The sequence below is a fragment of the Phaenicophaeus curvirostris genome, chromosome 7 (assembly GCF_032191515.1).
Source record: "Phaenicophaeus curvirostris isolate KB17595 chromosome 7, BPBGC_Pcur_1.0, whole genome shotgun sequence".
NCBI lineage: Eukaryota > Metazoa > Chordata > Aves > Cuculiformes > Cuculidae > Phaenicophaeus > Phaenicophaeus curvirostris.
In genome coordinates this window covers 7,729,430-7,748,952 of record NC_091398.1, presented here as the reverse complement: position 1 = coordinate 7,748,952, position 19,523 = coordinate 7,729,430, and the positions used below count along the sequence as shown (strand labels likewise).

The following is a 19,523-nucleotide window of genomic DNA, read 5'->3' as shown; positions in this document are numbered from 1 at the left end:
TCACGAGGTATTGCAAATACACAGAAATATTTTCAGTTACTCTGAAATACTGAATTTTCTTTTTAAATGGTGGCTTAAAATAATGCAGCATCCTCTTTGCAAAAAGCACTGTTTTGCTCCTAATAAAGCAACTTCATGTGGGATAGTCTCACTTTGGTTTTTTTTTTCAGAGTGAGACTTACAATTAATCTTGCCAAGGAACCTGCCTACATCTCCAGTTAAAGTAAGATTAAAAGGCTGATCCTGCTGTTAGACTGGTGGCATCCGTTCCCCATTTGTTTTGGTTTTAATGTTAGCATTCCACATACAGAAAGCAAAATTTGGGATTTCTATTCATTTCTGAACAGACACCACTGAAAATTTTAACACTGATCTCTCCCCTTATTTTCAGTGCTTAAAGTAAGGTGGTTATTGCTATTCTGCAATTTTTAAAAGAAAAAAATATTGAGAAAAATCGATCATAAAAATGTTATTTGTGCTATTTCTGAGGAGAAAACCAGGGTTTCAGGTGCTCTGTCATTCTACTATAGAAAATACAGAGTTGTAGTAAAAGAAATGTTCACCTTTAGAAACACTATCCCTTGTGATGTTTTACTGTAAACTTTGGAGATCTATTAAGGAAACAATATTTAATTTTACCTAATGTTCAAGGAAGTAAAATTTAGCAAGGCAAAATAAACAACATATAAATATTTTTCCTAATTAAAGAACTGGAATCTGCCAACAGATTTTTAACAATACAGTGGAATACGGCTAAAATCTGCAACTAAACCAAAACGCCTTACTTGGCATTTACCCTGCCAAAAGCAGGCACTGAGGAAGCTCACCTGATCCCTCCAGTGCAGCTGTGAGCCTGCAGACAGCCTGAGCGTGAGCCACAGGAACTTTAACACCCTGACTTCACGCTGTGTTACCTTTCCTCCCTCTTTGCTGTAGCTGGACAGTCTTGCCTCACGTGCCCGGCAAAGGGTTTGATCCCTTTCTTATGCTCTTAAATGGTGGAAGGTGTTTTGCTTTCTGCTTTTTACCAAGATAGCCTGTGGAGTTAACCTTTGCATTCCATATATCACGATGAGTTCTCACTCTCCCTATGTGCATCAGCCCTTCCTACTCAGGCCATCAGCCTTGCCTAGATTCACATTTCATTTCATATCACGCCAAACAGTATCGACAAATGCTAACTAGGAGAACAAGCCATAGTTATTTGTCCTGGGCATTTGTTTCTTCTCAAATAAATATAAACACATTTACATTAAAAGTATATGAACATATTCTTTAGTCTGGAAAAAAAAACCAACTGTGATCAACACATCATCAGTTACAAACATCAACTTGAAACCTGTGTCATAAAATGTAAAATTCACTCAAGGCTACTCATTACCTCAAAAGTTTATATTTTTATGGTTTACAAAATCTACTTCATTATGTCACTCACATTTGAAGAAAAAATAAAAGTAGCAAAGTCTTCCATTTAATGACTGAAGCATTTTGGTCCTCTTGGTACAGCTGGTTAATTCATGATAGCTTTTTGTTTAGTTTTTTGCTTGTTTTTGTTTACAAAGTCTCACTCTTCCTTTTGCACATCTGTTGCAGGGGAGGGTCGTGGTCCATTTGACCTAGAAACTTTGGCAGAAGGAGTAAACATATTCACAAAGCTGACATTGCTTTACAAGCTGGTGACAATAGGCTGTTCTAGCATGGATCTCCGATCCCCTGCACAGTGCGCTGCTATGCTTTCTGGTGTTTGGTATTTCAACTTTTGGTGTTATGCTTTCATTGCTTTACCTTTGCTCTGTTAATCCAAACACTGGCAAAAGTATTTTAAAATTCAATACCGTTTACAGTAAAAATAAGTTATTTAAGCATAGAAAAAGGAAAAAAAAACCCCACCCATTGAAGTTGGCAAGTCATTATAAACTTTGACATACACCTTTTTCTACACCTGATTCCCGCCTCTCCCCCTCCTTTTTTTTTTCCTGGTCTAGACTCATGGTTAATGGCTCAGGTGACAGAAACATCTAATGACCCTAATTCCATAGTGCAAATAAACTGTACATGTTTGTGCTGAATTGAAAAAAAAAAACAACAAAAAGGCCAAGTGATTTTCACTTTATGCAAGTGATTCCACTAACGTCCATGGGAAAAATAGGGTAAGATAAGCAGAAATTTGGCCCAAGGAGTTTGTAACCATATTTTTCTAATTGCGTGCTGCAACTAAGAACTGTAAAAAGTGCCTTCTGTACATTTAAGTGCTTAACATGCAGAACGTGAAAGTTTTAGTTTCCTATAGAAAACTACTACAGGCAGCTTTAAGATTTACAACTTCACCTTTGGTTTGTTTGAAAAAAAAATTTCTAATTAACAGAGCCCCTGGAAGCAGGAAACAAAGAGGAAAGGGATGATGCTCAAATCTATGAAGGCTACACTGTAAATATGTTTGTGTACTAAAGGTGCAGCTAAAACATGTAAGAACTTTTTACAAACAATTCCCTGTTTATTTGTGCTGTCAAAAAGAAAAAAAGGCATTTTCTCTTTTTCTACTTAAAATAAGAGGTAGAGACTTTCCACAGGGGCACTTAGGGCCTAAAGAAAACATGAGAAACTGAAGAAGCTGCAGAACATTAACGGGAGTATGTTCCAGTAAATCCCTCTAGCTTTGTTATTTAAAGGCTTGATTCTCATCAACACTCAAAACTTTTCAATACCTGCTTGTCAAGAATAATAGTTAAGGATATAGCTGTGGGATTTAAGCTGTTTAAAAAGACAAAAATAAAGATGAAATGAAATACTAACAAAAAAAAGTTTTTGAACACCAAAAAGTCAAAATGTTTCAGAATCTGAATCATTTTCATTGTACCCGTCCTCTGTTCCTATGTTATTACTCAAGGGCTTATCGTAAGAGTTAGTGCTACCCATGCTGGAGCCATCGCAGAGATGCATCCTGCCCAAATTGTCTTTTTTAAAACAAACGAAGTTGAAAGTCGTCACTGAACTGGAAGGAGAAAAAGGCATCATGGTAGCCAAAATGAGTGCCAGGCAGTCAGCCACGTCTTTGTTAGGAGCGCAAGCCAGGGCTGGCGTATGACCTGGGCACAAATGCAGACAAGGCAATGGTTAGTGCTAAGGGTACCGAGAATGGCACTGAGCATTCCTCATATACATCTCTAGATGACGTTGTAAGCAGGAGATGTATGTTTGGTTACGATCATGCCAGGCAACAGGGGTACATAATTTAAATTAGACATGCTTAGAAAATACACACTTTATGGAGCACTTAAATCACTCTGACCACAACAAGCACTAATTTTTTTTAAAATCAGGCAGCAAACAGACTTCATGAGATAAATAAAAGCACTTGCTAAACAGTTCTACAGCACAGTGTGATGAATACAGAACACAGGAGCACAGCAACAGGAACAGAAACTGGCTTCAGTTTCTGTGTGTATGAACAAGGCTCATTCTGAGAACAATGATTTTCATTAGAACATAAGCGGTATTAGTTTAAAAACATCTTGAAGTAATAAGCAAACAATTTTGAAAATTGATCAGTTGAGTATTTACTCAACTCAGAAAGCAGTTTATTTAGGAATTAAATTTAAGACAAAAGATTAGACCAGCACTTGTGGTACATGGATAGCAGGTATGGCTACGTGGATGCTTAGGTAGCCAAATTTACATTCTGTTAGAAGAATAATGACTGTGTTCAGAAAGCATGGCAACACTTTAAATATGAAGTTAATATTCTTCAGGTGTCAGTAAAATAAAGAACTGGGGTGCTATTAATGTTTATCTTCAGTTCAGGTTACCTTGGTTCCCATCCAAGCACTTCCCCTAAAGCAGCTCTTCATGTACACAAATCTTGGGAACCAGTATGCTGATCATACTGGCTGCACATTTTGCAGGCTGCTGTGTAGCATTCTAGCACTTTCCAACAAATCCTCCTTTGTATTAAGAGCAAACAAATTCTTTGGAAGGTGGCTAAATATCTTAAGCACTGCAGCAGCAATCACCTGAGGCAGTGACCAGTACTAATATCCTACTGCCTCAGGTAAGCAGGGAACACCTGCAGTGGGGATGAGTTTGGTGGACAAGTGTGAGTAGAGCTTTCTAGCAAACTACCCACATTAAAGCACTGACTGCAGTGAATGCAGACCCTCAACAGAACTTCCTCTTACACAAGAGTTCCAAGCAGGAGTATGCTCAGATTTCTCTCTTTTCAACTGCATATGCAGTTGTTCCTAGAAAAATCAAATGTGTATCAAATTTAAACTCAACTTTCATTTGTAACGTACATGTAAATTAGCTGGATCTGTACGTACAATTTTAATAATAAAAATGGTGGTTAGAAGCTAGTCTGCTTCACTTCCCTGTCCCCTGTCTCCAAAATGAGGTTAGGGCCAGATGACTTCAGTGGAAGTCAGTCATGCAAGTATATCCAGGTAACATTCAGTTAATAGTAAATACTCACCACTCAGTTCTTTTCATCCATAGATCTCAAATGTCTTGCAATGATGGGTGAGTATTATTATTGTTACTTTACAGATACGGGAAGATGGAGGTACTGAATTGTTACATTAATGCCATGAAGTCAGTATTGTAAGACCAGCTTATTTCAGGATGACATTTTTGAAAACGTTAATTATATAAGCACAGCCCTCTATGGGCTTCATTGAGATCTGAAACAAAATTATCAGATTTACTAACTAATCATGTATTTTATGAGGCAACAGTAATTTACTCGTGTCTTGGATTAGGTCAGACAATTGGTAATCACAAGCTTTGATCTCAGAATGAACTAGGACACAATCAAACATATGTTGATGGTTTTCTTCCTACCCATTAAAACATGCGCTGATTGAATGCATAATCCTTAATTCTTCTGCAAGGCGTCAGAATTATCCGGTGCCACTTGCATGTTTAGGAAATTCAAGTTACCACTGCACTCAAGCATTAAAAAACACTAGCTGTTGACAGTACATGCAAAATGAACAGTAAAAGGGACTGCTGTGATGTTTAGAATACATTTTTATATCAAAGAAAAATAAATAACATCTTTTTTGTTTTAAATAGGTACTCACACAGCTCACTGTCAGTTCTTGGAAGGATAAAAGCATCAATGATGTCTATCATCAGCTTTTAACCCTACTGCTCTGGTTTGCCGTACTATTACCTGTTCGGTCTTACTAAAGTTTGTCAAAGTATATTCTTTACTTACCATTTTCATCTACTGCTAGGACACATGCCCCTTTGGCTAGCAACTCTTCAACCACCATTTTTAAGCCATTTCGTGCAGCAATATGGAGTGGTCTAAAAAAACATAACGATTAAATTTCAAGTTCAGTTTTAAACAGACTTTCTGAAAAGAATGAGGTAATGCTTAAAGCACACCCAGCATCAGAAAGAGAATGTTTTCCTTTTTTAGATGGTGTAGACACCAAATTATGTTACAGCCTTCAAAAGAATCTTCGTGTTCCACATCTATAAAACGTATGTGCAAGACAAATATAACTAGTTTTATATATACAAAGACTTTCCAATCTAAAGGTTTTATTTAAAAAGCTCTAATTTTTCCACTGTTTGCACCACACAATTGAATTTTAAAAAGGCAAAACAATCTAAGATGGAAGAAATGCCTTCATTCCATCTTTCATTCTAGCTACTGCAGACTGTTCATAATTACTGCTTTAAAAGTTTAAAGGTTTGCTTCCTTCCTGGGCTAACACCCAACGCTCCTATCTGGGGACAGACAGTGAAACAGGAAAAACAATTCCTTATTGGTAGGGGGAAAAAAGGTCTAAGATGGAATGAACTCTTCTGTAAGCACTAGATTATCTGTCACCAGAACTCAGGCTTGCATCTTCTCCTGTGGGATTCCCCTATACTAGTCAAACACTTGCAGCTGGAGTAAGAATATCAACAATTCTATCTCTGCTAATGTAATGATGGACACAAGTTGCACATAAAATAACACCTAAGACCCTTTTGAAAAGTAAAGGTACCACCTTAAGTCTAAAAAAATCTAGGAAATGCTAGATGTATACTAACACAATCACATGTTTAACAGACATTTCAATACAGTCTTCAAATAAATGAACTCACGTTATTTTTCCACTAGACCGTGTATAGAATTGGCTCCAAAGGAATCAAAATTAAAAGTGAAAATGCAATACAAATCTGGTCTTTTCAAGCATTTAACAAAACAACCAGAAATCAACTTTTTGTTCTATGAAAAAATCTGAGACAGGAATTTGAAATGTTATATTGGAATATTCTGGTAAGTCAACTGAACTTGACAGGATCAGGCAATACTTACGTCTGCAATGCACTATTTTTTGCATTAATAAGGCTCTGTTCTTGTATCTTGTCAAGTATTAACAAGGCACATTTTTCATGACCCTGTAGTTGGGGGAAAAAAACAAAACAGTGTTATTTTGCTGAGGAGTTTGAAACTGAGGCAAAAAAGTGTTACATATAAAAGTGAAATCTAATAACTCAATTTGAAACACAAAAGTGCTGCTCAGCTTATAAGGATGTATAGTAAGTGAACTGTCGGAGCCTTAAAATACCATTTACAAACCATCACTGCTAGGATGCTTTAGCATATTTAGAAATTAAGACATTCAACCCTCCCTTCATTGCATATAAATTCACCTCCTCTGCTTTTAGAGAACATCACTATTTCTCTTGAGAGAATGTTTAGTGGATTATTTATTAGAACTACATAGGAACATAGAAAAACATGGTTTCATCTCAAAAATTAATACTATACTTTCTGGGTCTTTAAATGCCTTTCTCTGTTATTAATAGGTTACTACAAAATCCGTTTGGTGTGAGAGTTCTAATCATGAAACTTTGGACTCATACAGATCCAAGCCTTATTTCTGCCAGCACAGCAAGTCGCAGGTGCCGAGCCTTCAGCTCTGGCAGGTAAAAGCTGCCTGCAGGACCTCGAGAATGCAGCCAAGCTCACGTGTCTACAGGAACTGGAATAATGCTATCACACTGGAATCCAGTCTGTGGAGAGGAGCAAAAGAAAAGCGCCAGGAGAGGGAATCTCACGGGCACTTTTTCTTGCAGAAACAGCAGTAGCAATTGGAATTAAAAGGAAGAAAGGGTGGGAAAAGATACTGCCAGCAATCTAATCAATGCCTCAGGTGGTACTGCTACTGGGCATACTGGAAAATTTTGGACTCCTACCATAGAAATTAGAGAAGAAGAAAAAAGAAAAAATAACTTTTTTTTTTTAACTTCTCCCTAAACCTACATTAAGCTATTTTACAGTGAGATCATTTGGTAAAATCTCAAGGGATTTTCCATAATTTCTCTTTGTTTCCCTTCCTTATGTTTCAGCTGTCATAAGAAGCACCCATATTTCTCAATTTAGTAAACCTTGAAACAGACTTGAGAAAAAGCTTGGAACAATGCTCCCTTCCTCACCAGAACTTTGACCAATACATTTCCATTGCAGAAACATTTTTAGGAGCATAAACACACACATACACAGAGATTATGAGGAGAATAGAAGCATACAGAGGTCATCAACTTACTTTACTGCTAGCCAAGTGCAAAGATGTGTTTGACTCCTTATCTTTTAATGTCAAGTCAGCCTTGGCGATGTTCACCAGGAAGTCTGAGATACAGAACAGAGTTCAACAAACAAACCCAATGGGCAGACGAACATGTAAAAACAGAGGAAAAAAAATACCATTTCAATATCCATGTGCATACCTGCTAATCAATTAAGCCTTTATATGATATAAGGTTTATGAACATCGAGTGAAAATAATGAATGAAACCAGACTAATTTTATGCAATTAACAAGCAAACAAAGGCAGAGCTAACAGCTCATTCACTGTGCTCCAAACTATCAAACATATATATTCATCTTAATTTATTTATTATGCCTATATTATGTAGTCTAGCCTGGAAAAGCACCTCCCAACAGCTGCCATTTTAAGACTAGGAATCCCTATAAGAGATTGAAAAAAGGTTACGCAATCTCTTTCACATGTGCAGTTTTACTGCTCCATAAAATCAAGGAAGCAAACAGGAGAACAGAATTACTACTCTGCTCATGCTCTTTACAGTGTGCTCTCAGGTGGAAATACGACTCAAGTTTGTTATTGCAAATGTTCACCAGGACTGCTGAGAAACAAAGACTGAGAAGAAGAATCATTTTTCTTAGAGTAATGGTAGCTTCTTACGGACATCCACACAATTCACTTTTCTTCCTTAGTTTTTACAGGGAAAAAATGACCACCTGTTTGGGATGGCAACTGCAGTAGCACTCAGTCTTCCAGATGAAGAGAGGCAAGGATCTACTTACCTACAGCCCCTACGTGACCATTCTGAGCTGCCATCATGAGAGGCGTTTTCCCTGCGTGATCCGCAGCGTTCACTTGTGCGCTGTGACTCAGGAGGAGCTGGAGACACTCCACGTGATCGGCGAAGGCTGCGGCATGAAGGGGCGTCCTGAGGGGAAAGAAACACAACCACTGCTGCTGCTAAAGGATGACAATATTCCTGTTTGCTTACCTGCTCAAGAACCTCAAACTGCAAGACATTTTTATTTCCTTTCTCCCTGTGAAACTTGGAGTTATTACCGGGGGAACATTATAGTAGTAGCAACTGAAATAAGTTAAATAATATTTACAGACTTCGTGCTGGTGCAATGTAAGTTTTAAAGAAAGGGAAGCAGAAGGTGGATATGATAGTGTGGAGATACAATACTGTGGAGACTCTCATATTAGCAGCATATTTATTTTAATACTGCATAATATGAAAAGCTGTACAATCCCTCATTCTTATTAATCTGACTTTATTTCTTTTATCAAAAAAAACTACCAGAAAAAGAACAGATTTATTATTTGAAACTAAAGTACTTTAAGTTATAGTCAGAAGTATTGCAGCAACAAGCTACAATAACAGTTTTACTATAAAAGGCAGGAGGAATTCTGTCTGTTTGGAAGGTAAACAGTTTCCACAAGATTCAATAGGAATGGTTGGACTTGATGATCCGGTGGGTCTCTTCCAACCTGGTTATTCTATGATTCTAAGACAGATGGCAGAATTTGTTCACTGTCTCTATATGGCATCTAAAGTGTGACTAATAGAGATGAGTACACAACACACTTCACTGTGTTACTTCAGGTTTTGCTTATCAGTAAGGGTCAGGTGAGCTTACCCTTACAGGAGTCATTATTCACCATTACTGAAGGGCTTCAATTTTTTTAATTAATAGAAACAGTGAGTATTCAATTTTTAGCAATTTTAATTACATATATATATACACACAGTAAGGAGATTATCAATGTGACAAATTAAGGATTTGGCTGAACACGTCTCTTGCTGTATCTGAATTATTTTGCTGCACCAATGTCTTCAGTTTTATTTCCTGAGAATGCTAACATAACATTCAAGCTTTTAATTAAATACTTTTCTCTGCGTACACAGTATCACTCCATTTAGCAAAAATAAACATGCTTAAATATTTAAGAAAGAAAACTGGTTCAGGAAGAGAGCCTACAGTCACAGATGTTCTAAACAAACAAAACACTGTTTCTTTTGTATTGAATACTTCATAGTATTCTTGCTTCAAGTGAACCACCATTTAACTCTGTTGCAGTGGAAACTGCTGTCTGAAGGAGTTGGCATGACAAGTCTTAGCTCAGCCATATCAGATAAAGCTTAGTTCCAGGGGTTCAGAAAGTATTATGAAAAATGCTAGACGGATTCTAATGAAATGCAGTTTAAGAAACTATTACCTTCCTTTGTCATCTTTGCAATTGACAATGCTGGCATCGATGGCTCCGATGAGCAGTGACGCACAGTTTTCATGATCGTTGATTCTGCCAAAGGAAAAACATTTTCATAAAAGTAAAATGCCTGCATCTTTTCCGCCTTTCCAATACTGATTTACTTCACTTCCCTTTAGTATTTCTTATTGGTTATTTAGAAGTTTTCCTAACATACACCTTTGTCCTAATGCTTTCAGTCACATTTCTGATTATTGACCATCTCTCCATTTAACAAACTGCCTCCGCTACTATGGATTTCAATCTCTAAACCAAAGCTGATCGTGCAATTCACTCTGCACAAAGGTAATTGAAAGTGCAGCATAAACCTAGGATTAAAACCTTAATACCTTAAAATCCTTTAGTCTAAATGGCAAACACACCTCGATCTGGAAAGCACTCAGTCATAGATATCTACATATAGAAAGCTTTATTCTAGTGTTTTAGGTACTGAAGCCCACTTCTCTTCTAAATCACACATATAATACTTTTCCCTGATGGATGTACTCAATTAATACTCTCTGATTATTACTAATTTGCCTAATTTCATTATGAAAATGAACAGTGTTTAGTAACAGGACAGGATACACAGTATTGCTAACACACTTGCATGCTGGATTAGCACCTGAAGGAAAGGCACAGGTCTGTAGTTTTAAGCAAGGGAAGAGTAGCTGAAAAGGAAGCAGAAACTTAGCTATTTAACTACAGATCTGGATTTTATCAAATAGGCTAAATATAAGAAACGTATGCAAAAATACTCTTTATTCTGCCACTTTTTCAGCAGAAAGATAAACACAATTTTATGATTAGCATTAAAAAGCATTCTTCTCCTACTGCTACTTTTTCCTGACATATCCTAAAGCATTTGTGACTGGCAATTTCTACTTACACGGCACAGTGCAATGGAGAGAAGCTATTACCATAAAATGTGCGGAATAACTTTTGTTCCAATAGTACCTCTATGCAGTTTTCATGACCTAAAAGAGATCAGACATTTCACAGTGTTGGACAAAGCAAGTAATTCACTTAATTCATATTATCCTTATACAGATTAGAATTTAACACAAGCTGAATACAACACGTATATAAGGTGTTATATGACAAAATAATAAACAGATTTATTTTTTTTATGGCAACAGCAAGATAGATCCAGGCAGGCTAATATTAGCACTTACTGAAAAAAAAGGAAGACAAAAAAAAAAAATCTCCTTTTTTATGTGATGTATGTTGCCTTACACATCTCCAAAGATGGTCTTAAATGATGGTATTGGGAAGCATTATCCTTTTATTAAGGAACAAGTTCAGATTGTCCAGTTTAGAATAACCAGTTCAGTTCACAATATCCCTCAATTCATGTGGTCTCTTGCATCAGTAAGAAAGAAGGTGACACCTCAAAGGAACATTTCTGGCCCCAGAGAGAAATCAATTTCATAATGGCCATCAGCGAAACCAGAATTTCACCCTGGACTCCTGTGACTGGGAGCAAATGAGCTGCAAAACCACCAGAAGGTATTGCTGGAATTTCCCTGGCTTCTGAACTGAGGAATGAAGGTAGCAAATGCTAACTACAGAGAGCAGGTGGAGGGGAGATAATTTGCCTTTACATATCAAGCTTCTCAAATTGTTAGGCTACTCCGTAATCACGTTTCCCTAAAACTGAGGACACATTTGAACTTGGCAAAAGTCCACAGAGAGAACCTTACCGTTGTAACAAGCCCAGTGCAGCGGTGTATAACCTTGATTATCTTTCAAACTGCAGTCTTCCTCTGAAAGTGCTATCTGCAGTAATTCACTCAACCACATGGCATGACCCCGAGCTGCTGCGAAGTGTAGAGGTGTCCTGCCTCTGGCATCTTTACACAAAATAGATACTTCCTTCTCTAACAGCATCTGCACACATTCTTCATGCCCAGTCATAACCTGATAACAAAGAAATGAGTAGAGGTTGATGTAATACAGATTCTTGCCCAGGAAATATGGAATATGATTGATGCCTGTGAAACATAAAACAGCCTAGATAGGATTCAGAAGCAGAGATGAAAGCTCCTTTACTCCCACGAGTACCTATGATGACTTATACACTGAAATGTATTTGGTGCTGTCTTTCAAAGACATTGATTTCTAGCATGTAGAAGAGACTCCACTAAGTGAGGCACAAAAGCAAGGGGAAGTTTAAGTCTAAGGAAACAGATGAACACCGGGTGAGGCTCAGAAGTTTTGTATAAATGTAATCTCTTGCATCAACTTCACAATGGGTAAGAAGCTGACTCCTAGAAAAGATTAGTTCTGCCTGAAGTTCCACTGCCTCCAGTGCCTTAAGGCTTACTTATTGACACCATCCTCCCTAAGACAAATGAAAGTAACTGCTGGGTGGTTCTTTGAAAGAAATTATTTTCAGAATACCTAAGGTTCCCTGTTATAGGAATAATGTTTCCTATTGTAAGGTGTCTAGAGCCAAGAAAAAATGGTCTAATCAGCATTTTATCCAATTAATTAAAGTGAATGTGAAATAAAGACAAATGTAGAGCACTGCTGAGAGTGGATCTCTCCCGCTTTTTACCTCATTGACTGTGCTTGGCCAGGTTTCCAATCATTTACAGTATTCCCTACATTCAATATCCCTGTATTTATAAGTGAGTTGTAGTCACAGTGAAACAAATAATTAAGAATCACAAAAATTCAGTCACCCCTCGATGTAAAGCTGTGCATCCCAGGAGATCAGCTGCATCTACAGATGCTTCTTTTTCAAGTAATAAAGAAACAGCATCAATGTGCCCATATGCCACTGCAAGCATTAGTGGGGTTCTAGGAGAAACAAAAAGAAACCAGTCACAGCTATAAAATGACAAGACTCCTTGCCACCACTAACTTACAGGAACAGAGAAATCTGGAAGCCCTGCATTTCTCTCCGTTCTGACCCACAAACCTGTTTCTTTCACTGTACTCGTCTAAACAACACCCAAGCGAAGACCTCTTGTATGAAATTATTAAGATGTTTAACAACCAGCTACCATAACTGGAATAGAAACAAACTCATCTGTAACAGCTTACAGTGCAACATCACTCAAGGCAGTGTTTCCTCAACAACCTGCACTTACAGGTCACCTCCAGTGACACGTGAGCTTTGCAACACCCAAGAGGTGTGAATGAATGTCCCTGCTTGTTACTGCAATGGCAACCAACTAAAGCACTTCTATTGCAAATGCTGCACAGCTGCTTAAAGGGGATGAAGGGACACAAGGAAGCTATTCAAGCCAAAATTTGGCCTAACGTATCTTCCATTTTTTTCCTGAAAGATACCTGTTTTTCCTCTATTTTTAGATCAGACTAATACCATTTGAAATTATACGTATATGTCTCCAGGCACCTCAAATGAGTTTTTTAAACAATTCACATTTTCACTTTAAAAATATACTTCATTCTCCCTCTTTTAACTGTCATTTATCAAGGAAAATCTTTGACGGAGCATCTCAGATGCATGTGTCACCTCAAATAAACATTCTGTCCCACTGCACTAGCCTTAAATACCAAGTAAACCCCGAAACAGCAATGTTTTAGAAAGAAAAAGGCTCTCTGTAGAAACATCTCAGGAGCTTGCTATTTTTGAAGAATTGTTTAAAGTATGAAGCAGAGGCTAAGACTAATGAATAATTCTTTCCACGTGGATTAGGTCAACTGAATGTGTACTTTGTAAGCTCTGCCAAATCCTATAAGGAGAAGTGCAGGAAATAATGCATTTCAAATAAATGGCGGGGGTGGGGGGGAGGGTACTGTGAGAAATCTGAGAAGCTATTTGAATCACAGAGCTGAAAAAAAAAACCAGAAAGAAAACTTACTGTCCTTTGGCGTCTGTCACGTCAGGGTTGTCTGCAACTTCTAGCAACAACCGTAAACAAGGTGTATGGCCATTAATAACTATAAAGAAAAAAGTATGTTTAATTAAAATACATTTAATTTCAGATACTTTTCCATTGGAATGTTTATGGATAAGAAAATTTCCTTACAAACAGGAAAATATTCCATAGTATAAGAAATTAATATTTCCATAATTTTGATTTAACTCGTGCCAATGAAACGGTGAGCCATTTCTTCCCTGGCCTCAGTAAGATGAGGATTAGTTCTTTTGCATACAAAAATCCGAAATGAGCAAAACAGAAATTGATTTTTCACTGCTGAGAAGATTTCCACTAAACCAGACAGCGTTTCAGAATCCCTCAGACCAAGCAGGCAGACAAGGCTTTCTGTGACCAGGTTTGGAATGCAGGAGGATGTATGTCAGCAAGGCTCCTTAAATTGCGTGTGCACTGTCCAAACAAGTTCTTCAATGCTGCTGTGAGAAAAGAAGCATCTCCAATGAATGAGCAATGACACAAATGTCATATTCGGAAGAGCACACAACACCAGAGACTAACATTCCCGTTGGGCCTTTCCATCTTTTCTCATTTAATGTTATTAGAAGCCACAGCTGCTTCTCAAAAATGTGTTTTGCTTTTGCAAATGTAACCCTGCTGGAAAACAACTCTGAGTTACTATGTTTTGCAGGGCCTGACAGTGGGAGCCCATCTAAGCGTCAGCTGGCTTAAAGGCTTCAGCCCTTCTTAGGATGAAGAGGACAGAATTTTCTTCTTTGAAAAACAACAAGTCCTGTATTCAGCAGATACAGACTGTGTTCTTATTACAGCATGTCATGCGTTCACACTGCCTACACGCTGTGGGCTGAGGCAAAGCCCTTAGACACCACCTATGTCACATCGTTCCGGCAGAAAAATAATGGGCGCACATCATCACATTTAAATCACTCATACAAAAATAATCTTAGTTGCTCTACCCAGAAAAATAAAAGACATTTTTAGTTATTTACCACCAAGTAATGCCATACACATGACATGTAAACAGTTCTGCGGGGCTGATGAGTCACTGGCTTAAAGGGAAAAAACAAAAACCTGTTCTTTGTCCCAGCGGGAGGAAGAGAAATCGCAACTTGTTCACATTGATGTCCGGAAAGAATTTTGGTAAATGAGCTTTAGAACAGATACTCTCAGAAACTTTTAGGAGCTGACCCAGCAATAGCTAAGCATTACGGACTCTGCAGGGAACAGTAGTTTCGTCAACAGAGCTACAACACTAACACTAGGGAAACACTTGCAATGGATCCCCCAAGCTACCCAGAGGAAAGACTGGTGGTAATAAAATTATATGAGGAATGCATCATTTAGGCCAAGGAATTTCTTCATAGTATGAGGTCAGAGGAAGTCTCTTCCCTGAGTGGGGCTGACAGAAAAAAAAAATAAATTCATTGGGTGATTTCTCTACTGAAGGTGCAAATCCCTTTACTGAACAGAGTTCTGCAGAATCCTGTAATCCAATCCACCACTTCAGGTCTCCTCAACTGTTGTGTTTGGTGATTGTGCTCATGTAATTAGAAGGAACGAAGGCAAATATGTTTAAGGGGATGGGCACACATGCCTTCCTCTTTCTTTCCAGTGCACAGGAAACACATGCAAGCATTCACTTTTGTGTGTGCAGATGTGCACCGTCATTCAAGGAATTAATCCAGCAAGAATTCTATTTGATTTCTAAAAATATGCCAGTTTCTCTCTGACACTTGCATGCAAACGAAAAATGCTGAATACTGCAGTGGCATCAAGCAGAATTTCCGATAGGTGGCATCATCCATTGCTAAACACTCTGAAAATGTATTGTTATGAAACAGCAAAATAAAAATCACCAGCCTGCAAGTGGCTTTGTATAACAGGTGGAGATAGAAATTTTCCTCCAGAGCTAATTTCCACGGAACTCTGCATAGCTCTTGAGTGGAAGGTCCTAAACTTTGTCTAAACAGGTATTTATCCAAAGTGCACTCATCTTGTATTTGAAAGCCTCCAAATTCCTTTAACTCTTCAAATGTTCAGCCTGTCTGTGCTGCATTCTCCCTTCTGCTTGAGATACACGTTCCCTTCAGTATCTCATTCCTATGAGAACGGCTTTCTTGATTCTTGCTTTTTCTTTTTCCTCCTCTTTTTTCAAACACCTAACTTATTTTGTTTGACTGCAGATTTCAAGAACATTTTGCTTGTTTTCCTAGCAGACTCAAATTTACTCAATTCCATTTGATAAATACTTTCAACAAGCCCATATCTTGAGTCAGAGCTGCTAACAAAAATATGACTTCGTTACCATTTATTTTTCTCAGTACTGCAGAACGCTTACAATTCAGCTGTGACAACAAGAAACCTAAATCACTATAACAATTTTTTTCTAAAAATACAAAATAATTGCTATAGCGATGATGTACCAGACGTCACACCTTGTTCAACCTAATCTGTGTTTGAAGGGACTATAGGAAAGCTCTTGACCAACACAGCTCCAGCTATGTGGCAGCACTGCTCTTGATTTAAATTAATAAAATAAACAGTTTTAACAGGGTGAGGATCAGCTAGAGTTACTATTTTGTGTTTTTATCATCAACTAAAACCCCTCTCACTGAATTCTGATCTCAACCTTCCAATATGTAAATTCTGACAGCACATCTCTGTATTAATAGCTTATTGTGGGGAGTAATGTACTCAGTTTTAATGCAAAATTTAAGATGGCAGAAAGCTGTTTTTAGCACGCTGTTAAGATCCATTAAACACATTTTCTTCAGTACTACACATAAAAATGGTGATAAATTGACCTTATGCTTCCAGGTTGCACTTACATGGTCACACACAAACTGGTATGAGAGCGTGAATATGCATTTTAATCTCAGGAAGATTAAAGGATTAACAGAAAGACAATTAAGTCTGGCCCTGAAAATAATTGTTATCCGATGAAGTATTCATTCTACTTCCCACTAGAGGTCACTGATATGCTGTACTGAACCCCTCAATGAACAGCCAGAGTAGAAACGCTCCCTCCAGCACCTCAGCATATTTATCTGACAGGCATGTATTAAATAATAACATTTAAATAAATGGCAAATTTTGCATGTTCCAGTTAATCATGCACATTGCATAATTAACACTCAACATAAGGAACAGAGCAGATTCCTAGCAACAGCAATTCACAAGGCAGCTCAGAAGGAGGAGAATGTCTGAAGAGAGGTGAATTTCTGTACTGTTGCCCCTTCCTAAAGGGTGGAAGTTTTAAACACCAGAATAATTTCATCACCAATGAGAGCCTACCTGTATTTTCAAATTTCTTCCTTAGGAGAAGCAGTGAGGGAAGTGTTCTCTCTTCCCTTGATTTTTTTTTGGTGGAGGAACCATTAAGAGAAGGTGTTGTAGGGGAAACATCACGCATCTTACAGGGCAGGTATTACAAAGGTAAGGTAAAGCAGAGGCAAGCAGGTAAGGACAGAGCAGTAGTGGTGTGGAAATATATGGGATACTGTGTGAGGGAGGACTAAATCACAGGGACATGGTAAAAAAAGACCAAGGATATGAAAGATAAGAGTTAACTGCAGGACCGCAGCAAACCTCAGTACGTGCCAAGATCTCCGTCTTTCACTTAGAAATGTCCAGAGGGATAGCAGGCAAGTAAAGATAACTGCTTCTACGTTGAAGGGTTTACACCACAAGCACAATATAAGCACACACTCACCTGAAGCATGGAGGGGGGTCCTTTTAGTGACATTGTCTTTTACAGTGACTGAAGCACCCTGGCTGATGAGAGCTTCCACACACTCTGAGTGTCCTTTAAAGGCAGCCAGGTCCAAAGCAGTGCGTCCCTTCTCATCCCTAATATCCAAATCTACCAGAGACTGGAGAAGTACCTCCAAGGCTTGATGATGACCATTGTAGGCCTAGAAATATGAAATGTGTCACGTAAAGAACAAAACTCTGTTTTTCAAACACTTTCACATAAAACATGAATAAAATCCATCATTGTTACAGTCTCCTAAATACAGTAGTAATGACATCATTTTCTTGATTCCTTATGACTGCCTCTACAACTTGAAAGATTTTCCCGAATTACACTGTAGCCAAGAAACTAAAAAAATCCTAGCATTTAAGGACAGAAATTATGATTGTTAACTTGCTCTAACCTTTAACACAACCCAAGGCGAGGAATTTCAGGCAATAATTTGCTTCAAAAACTAAATACACTAGTGATGCTGATCAGAGGTCCCATGGATTATCACTTAACTGGATGCCAAATTCAACATATGTGCTGGACCTCAACTAAATCAAAGTAGTTCTCAAATCAGATGTTTGTGCAAACAAAAACACAAACTTGACCTGCTGTATATAGCTAATGCTTCAGAGTATTTCTGCCAGAAGGATCATTTGGTAGAACAACTGCAGTGGATACTGCAGATAAACACCGAAATGGGGAGTAGAGAGGACAGAGGCAGACTCTTCTCAGGTGTACTCAGTGACTAGACAAGAGGCAGTGGGCCCACATTTAAACACAAGAAATTCAATTTAATGCAAAAAACACACCATTTTTACTGTGGTGGTGGTCAGACATTGGGATAGATGGCCTGGAGGCTGTGAATTGTCAGTGCCTGGAGATACTCCAAATGTGACTGGGCACAGCCCTGAGATGCCCTGAGAAAACATGCTCTAGCTGACTCTGCTTTTGACAGAGGTGGGACGTGCTGATCTCCTGAGGTCAACATCAACTGTTCTGTGATTCTGCACAAGAAAAGTGGTAAGAGGGACCATGAATCTTAAGCTCCTGGGAAAGGGGAGCTATGAAGTCATATGTGCTGAATCCTGTTTAGGAAGAACAGTTTCCCTGGCATGATCTCAGGGCACTGCTGGGTTTTAACCATGCTTTCCCATACCTTGTTGCATACTAGACAACTTTTGCACTCTGCACATCTCCAGGAGAACCTCAGAGTATCCCTTTCCACGATCAAAGCCACAGACTCAAGCTCTGGCTCCAAATTTATGAACTACTTACAAATAAAAGTTGCAAACTTCCATTTAATTTCACTGCAACGGCTGTTTCTTCTCACCCAAGTGTTAGGATCAAGTAAGATCCAAGACTGACAATAAATTAATTATTCCAGCCCAGAATCTGTTTTTGTTACACGTAGGTCTACATCCCTTTCCAGCTTTTTCAGAGCAACTCTAAGGTTAAACCTGCTTCAAAGACAGAGGTTAAGGAATTATTCCAGGAGATAATGATCAAACATTTTACACGTCTCATACTTACAGCTAAGTGCAAAGGACTTTTCGTAGCTGCAGAATCAGGTTCCTCAAACATATTGTTGGTTTTTTCCAGAAGCTGAAAAAGAAAAAAAAATGAAGACAGTCTTAAAATATCTTTGCATGAAACATAAGTTCTCATGGACTATAAATCAGCAGAGATAGATATTTTGTCCTCAGATGTCCACAGTGAGTCCTGAAGGACTGTGAAGAATATATACTTCACAACCTTTTCTGGAAAGTATCTTCAAGTTTTCTCCACAGGGTAAAATTACGAAACTACTTCAAAAGCTTTTAATGAACATCATTACCCTGATAATTTAGTTTCCCTGAAATCATAGGGCCTGCTTGGGTGAGAAAGGAGCCCTCAAAAGGAAGGATTTGTGGAGTAAAGCCCTCAGTAAGTTTACATTGGAAAAAGTGCAGTTTAATGATTACACAGGTAATGCGTATGCAAATCATGTCTGATATAGTGTTTTGGATAATTCTGACACATAATTAGCACTAGGAATAATAACTGAGCCATGAGTCATTCACAGTCATTTTTACAATTTATCCAAGTAGAACCTGCTCCTATAATGACAGCCTT

General features: G+C 38.1%; 1 protein-coding gene across 11 annotated transcripts in view; it reads right to left on the bottom strand.

The window, feature by feature from the left end:
- Positions 1-1,104: 1,104 nt before the first annotated feature.
- Positions 1,105-19,523, bottom strand: part of ANKRD44 (ankyrin repeat domain 44) — a 137,810-nt gene continuing 119,391 nt past the window's right edge. For 6 of the 11 annotated variants that reach the window (XM_069860697.1, XM_069860699.1, XM_069860698.1 and 3 more), the window contains 12 exons: positions 18,942-19,013; positions 17,379-17,580; positions 13,631-13,709; positions 12,482-12,599; positions 11,498-11,714; positions 10,684-10,771; positions 9,765-9,848; positions 8,327-8,472; positions 7,548-7,630; positions 6,314-6,396; positions 5,216-5,307; positions 1,105-3,086 (listed from right to left, as the gene is read on the bottom strand). In XM_069860697.1, coding sequence (XP_069716798.1) covers positions 2,821-3,086; positions 5,216-5,307; positions 6,314-6,396; positions 7,548-7,630; positions 8,327-8,472; positions 9,765-9,848; positions 10,684-10,771; positions 11,498-11,714; positions 12,482-12,599; positions 13,631-13,709; positions 17,379-17,580; positions 18,942-19,013 — 1,530 coding nt within the window. In that variant the 3' untranslated portion in view covers positions 1,105-2,820. The other 5 variants (XM_069860704.1, XM_069860706.1, XM_069860708.1 and 2 more) reach the window with 3 other exon arrangements.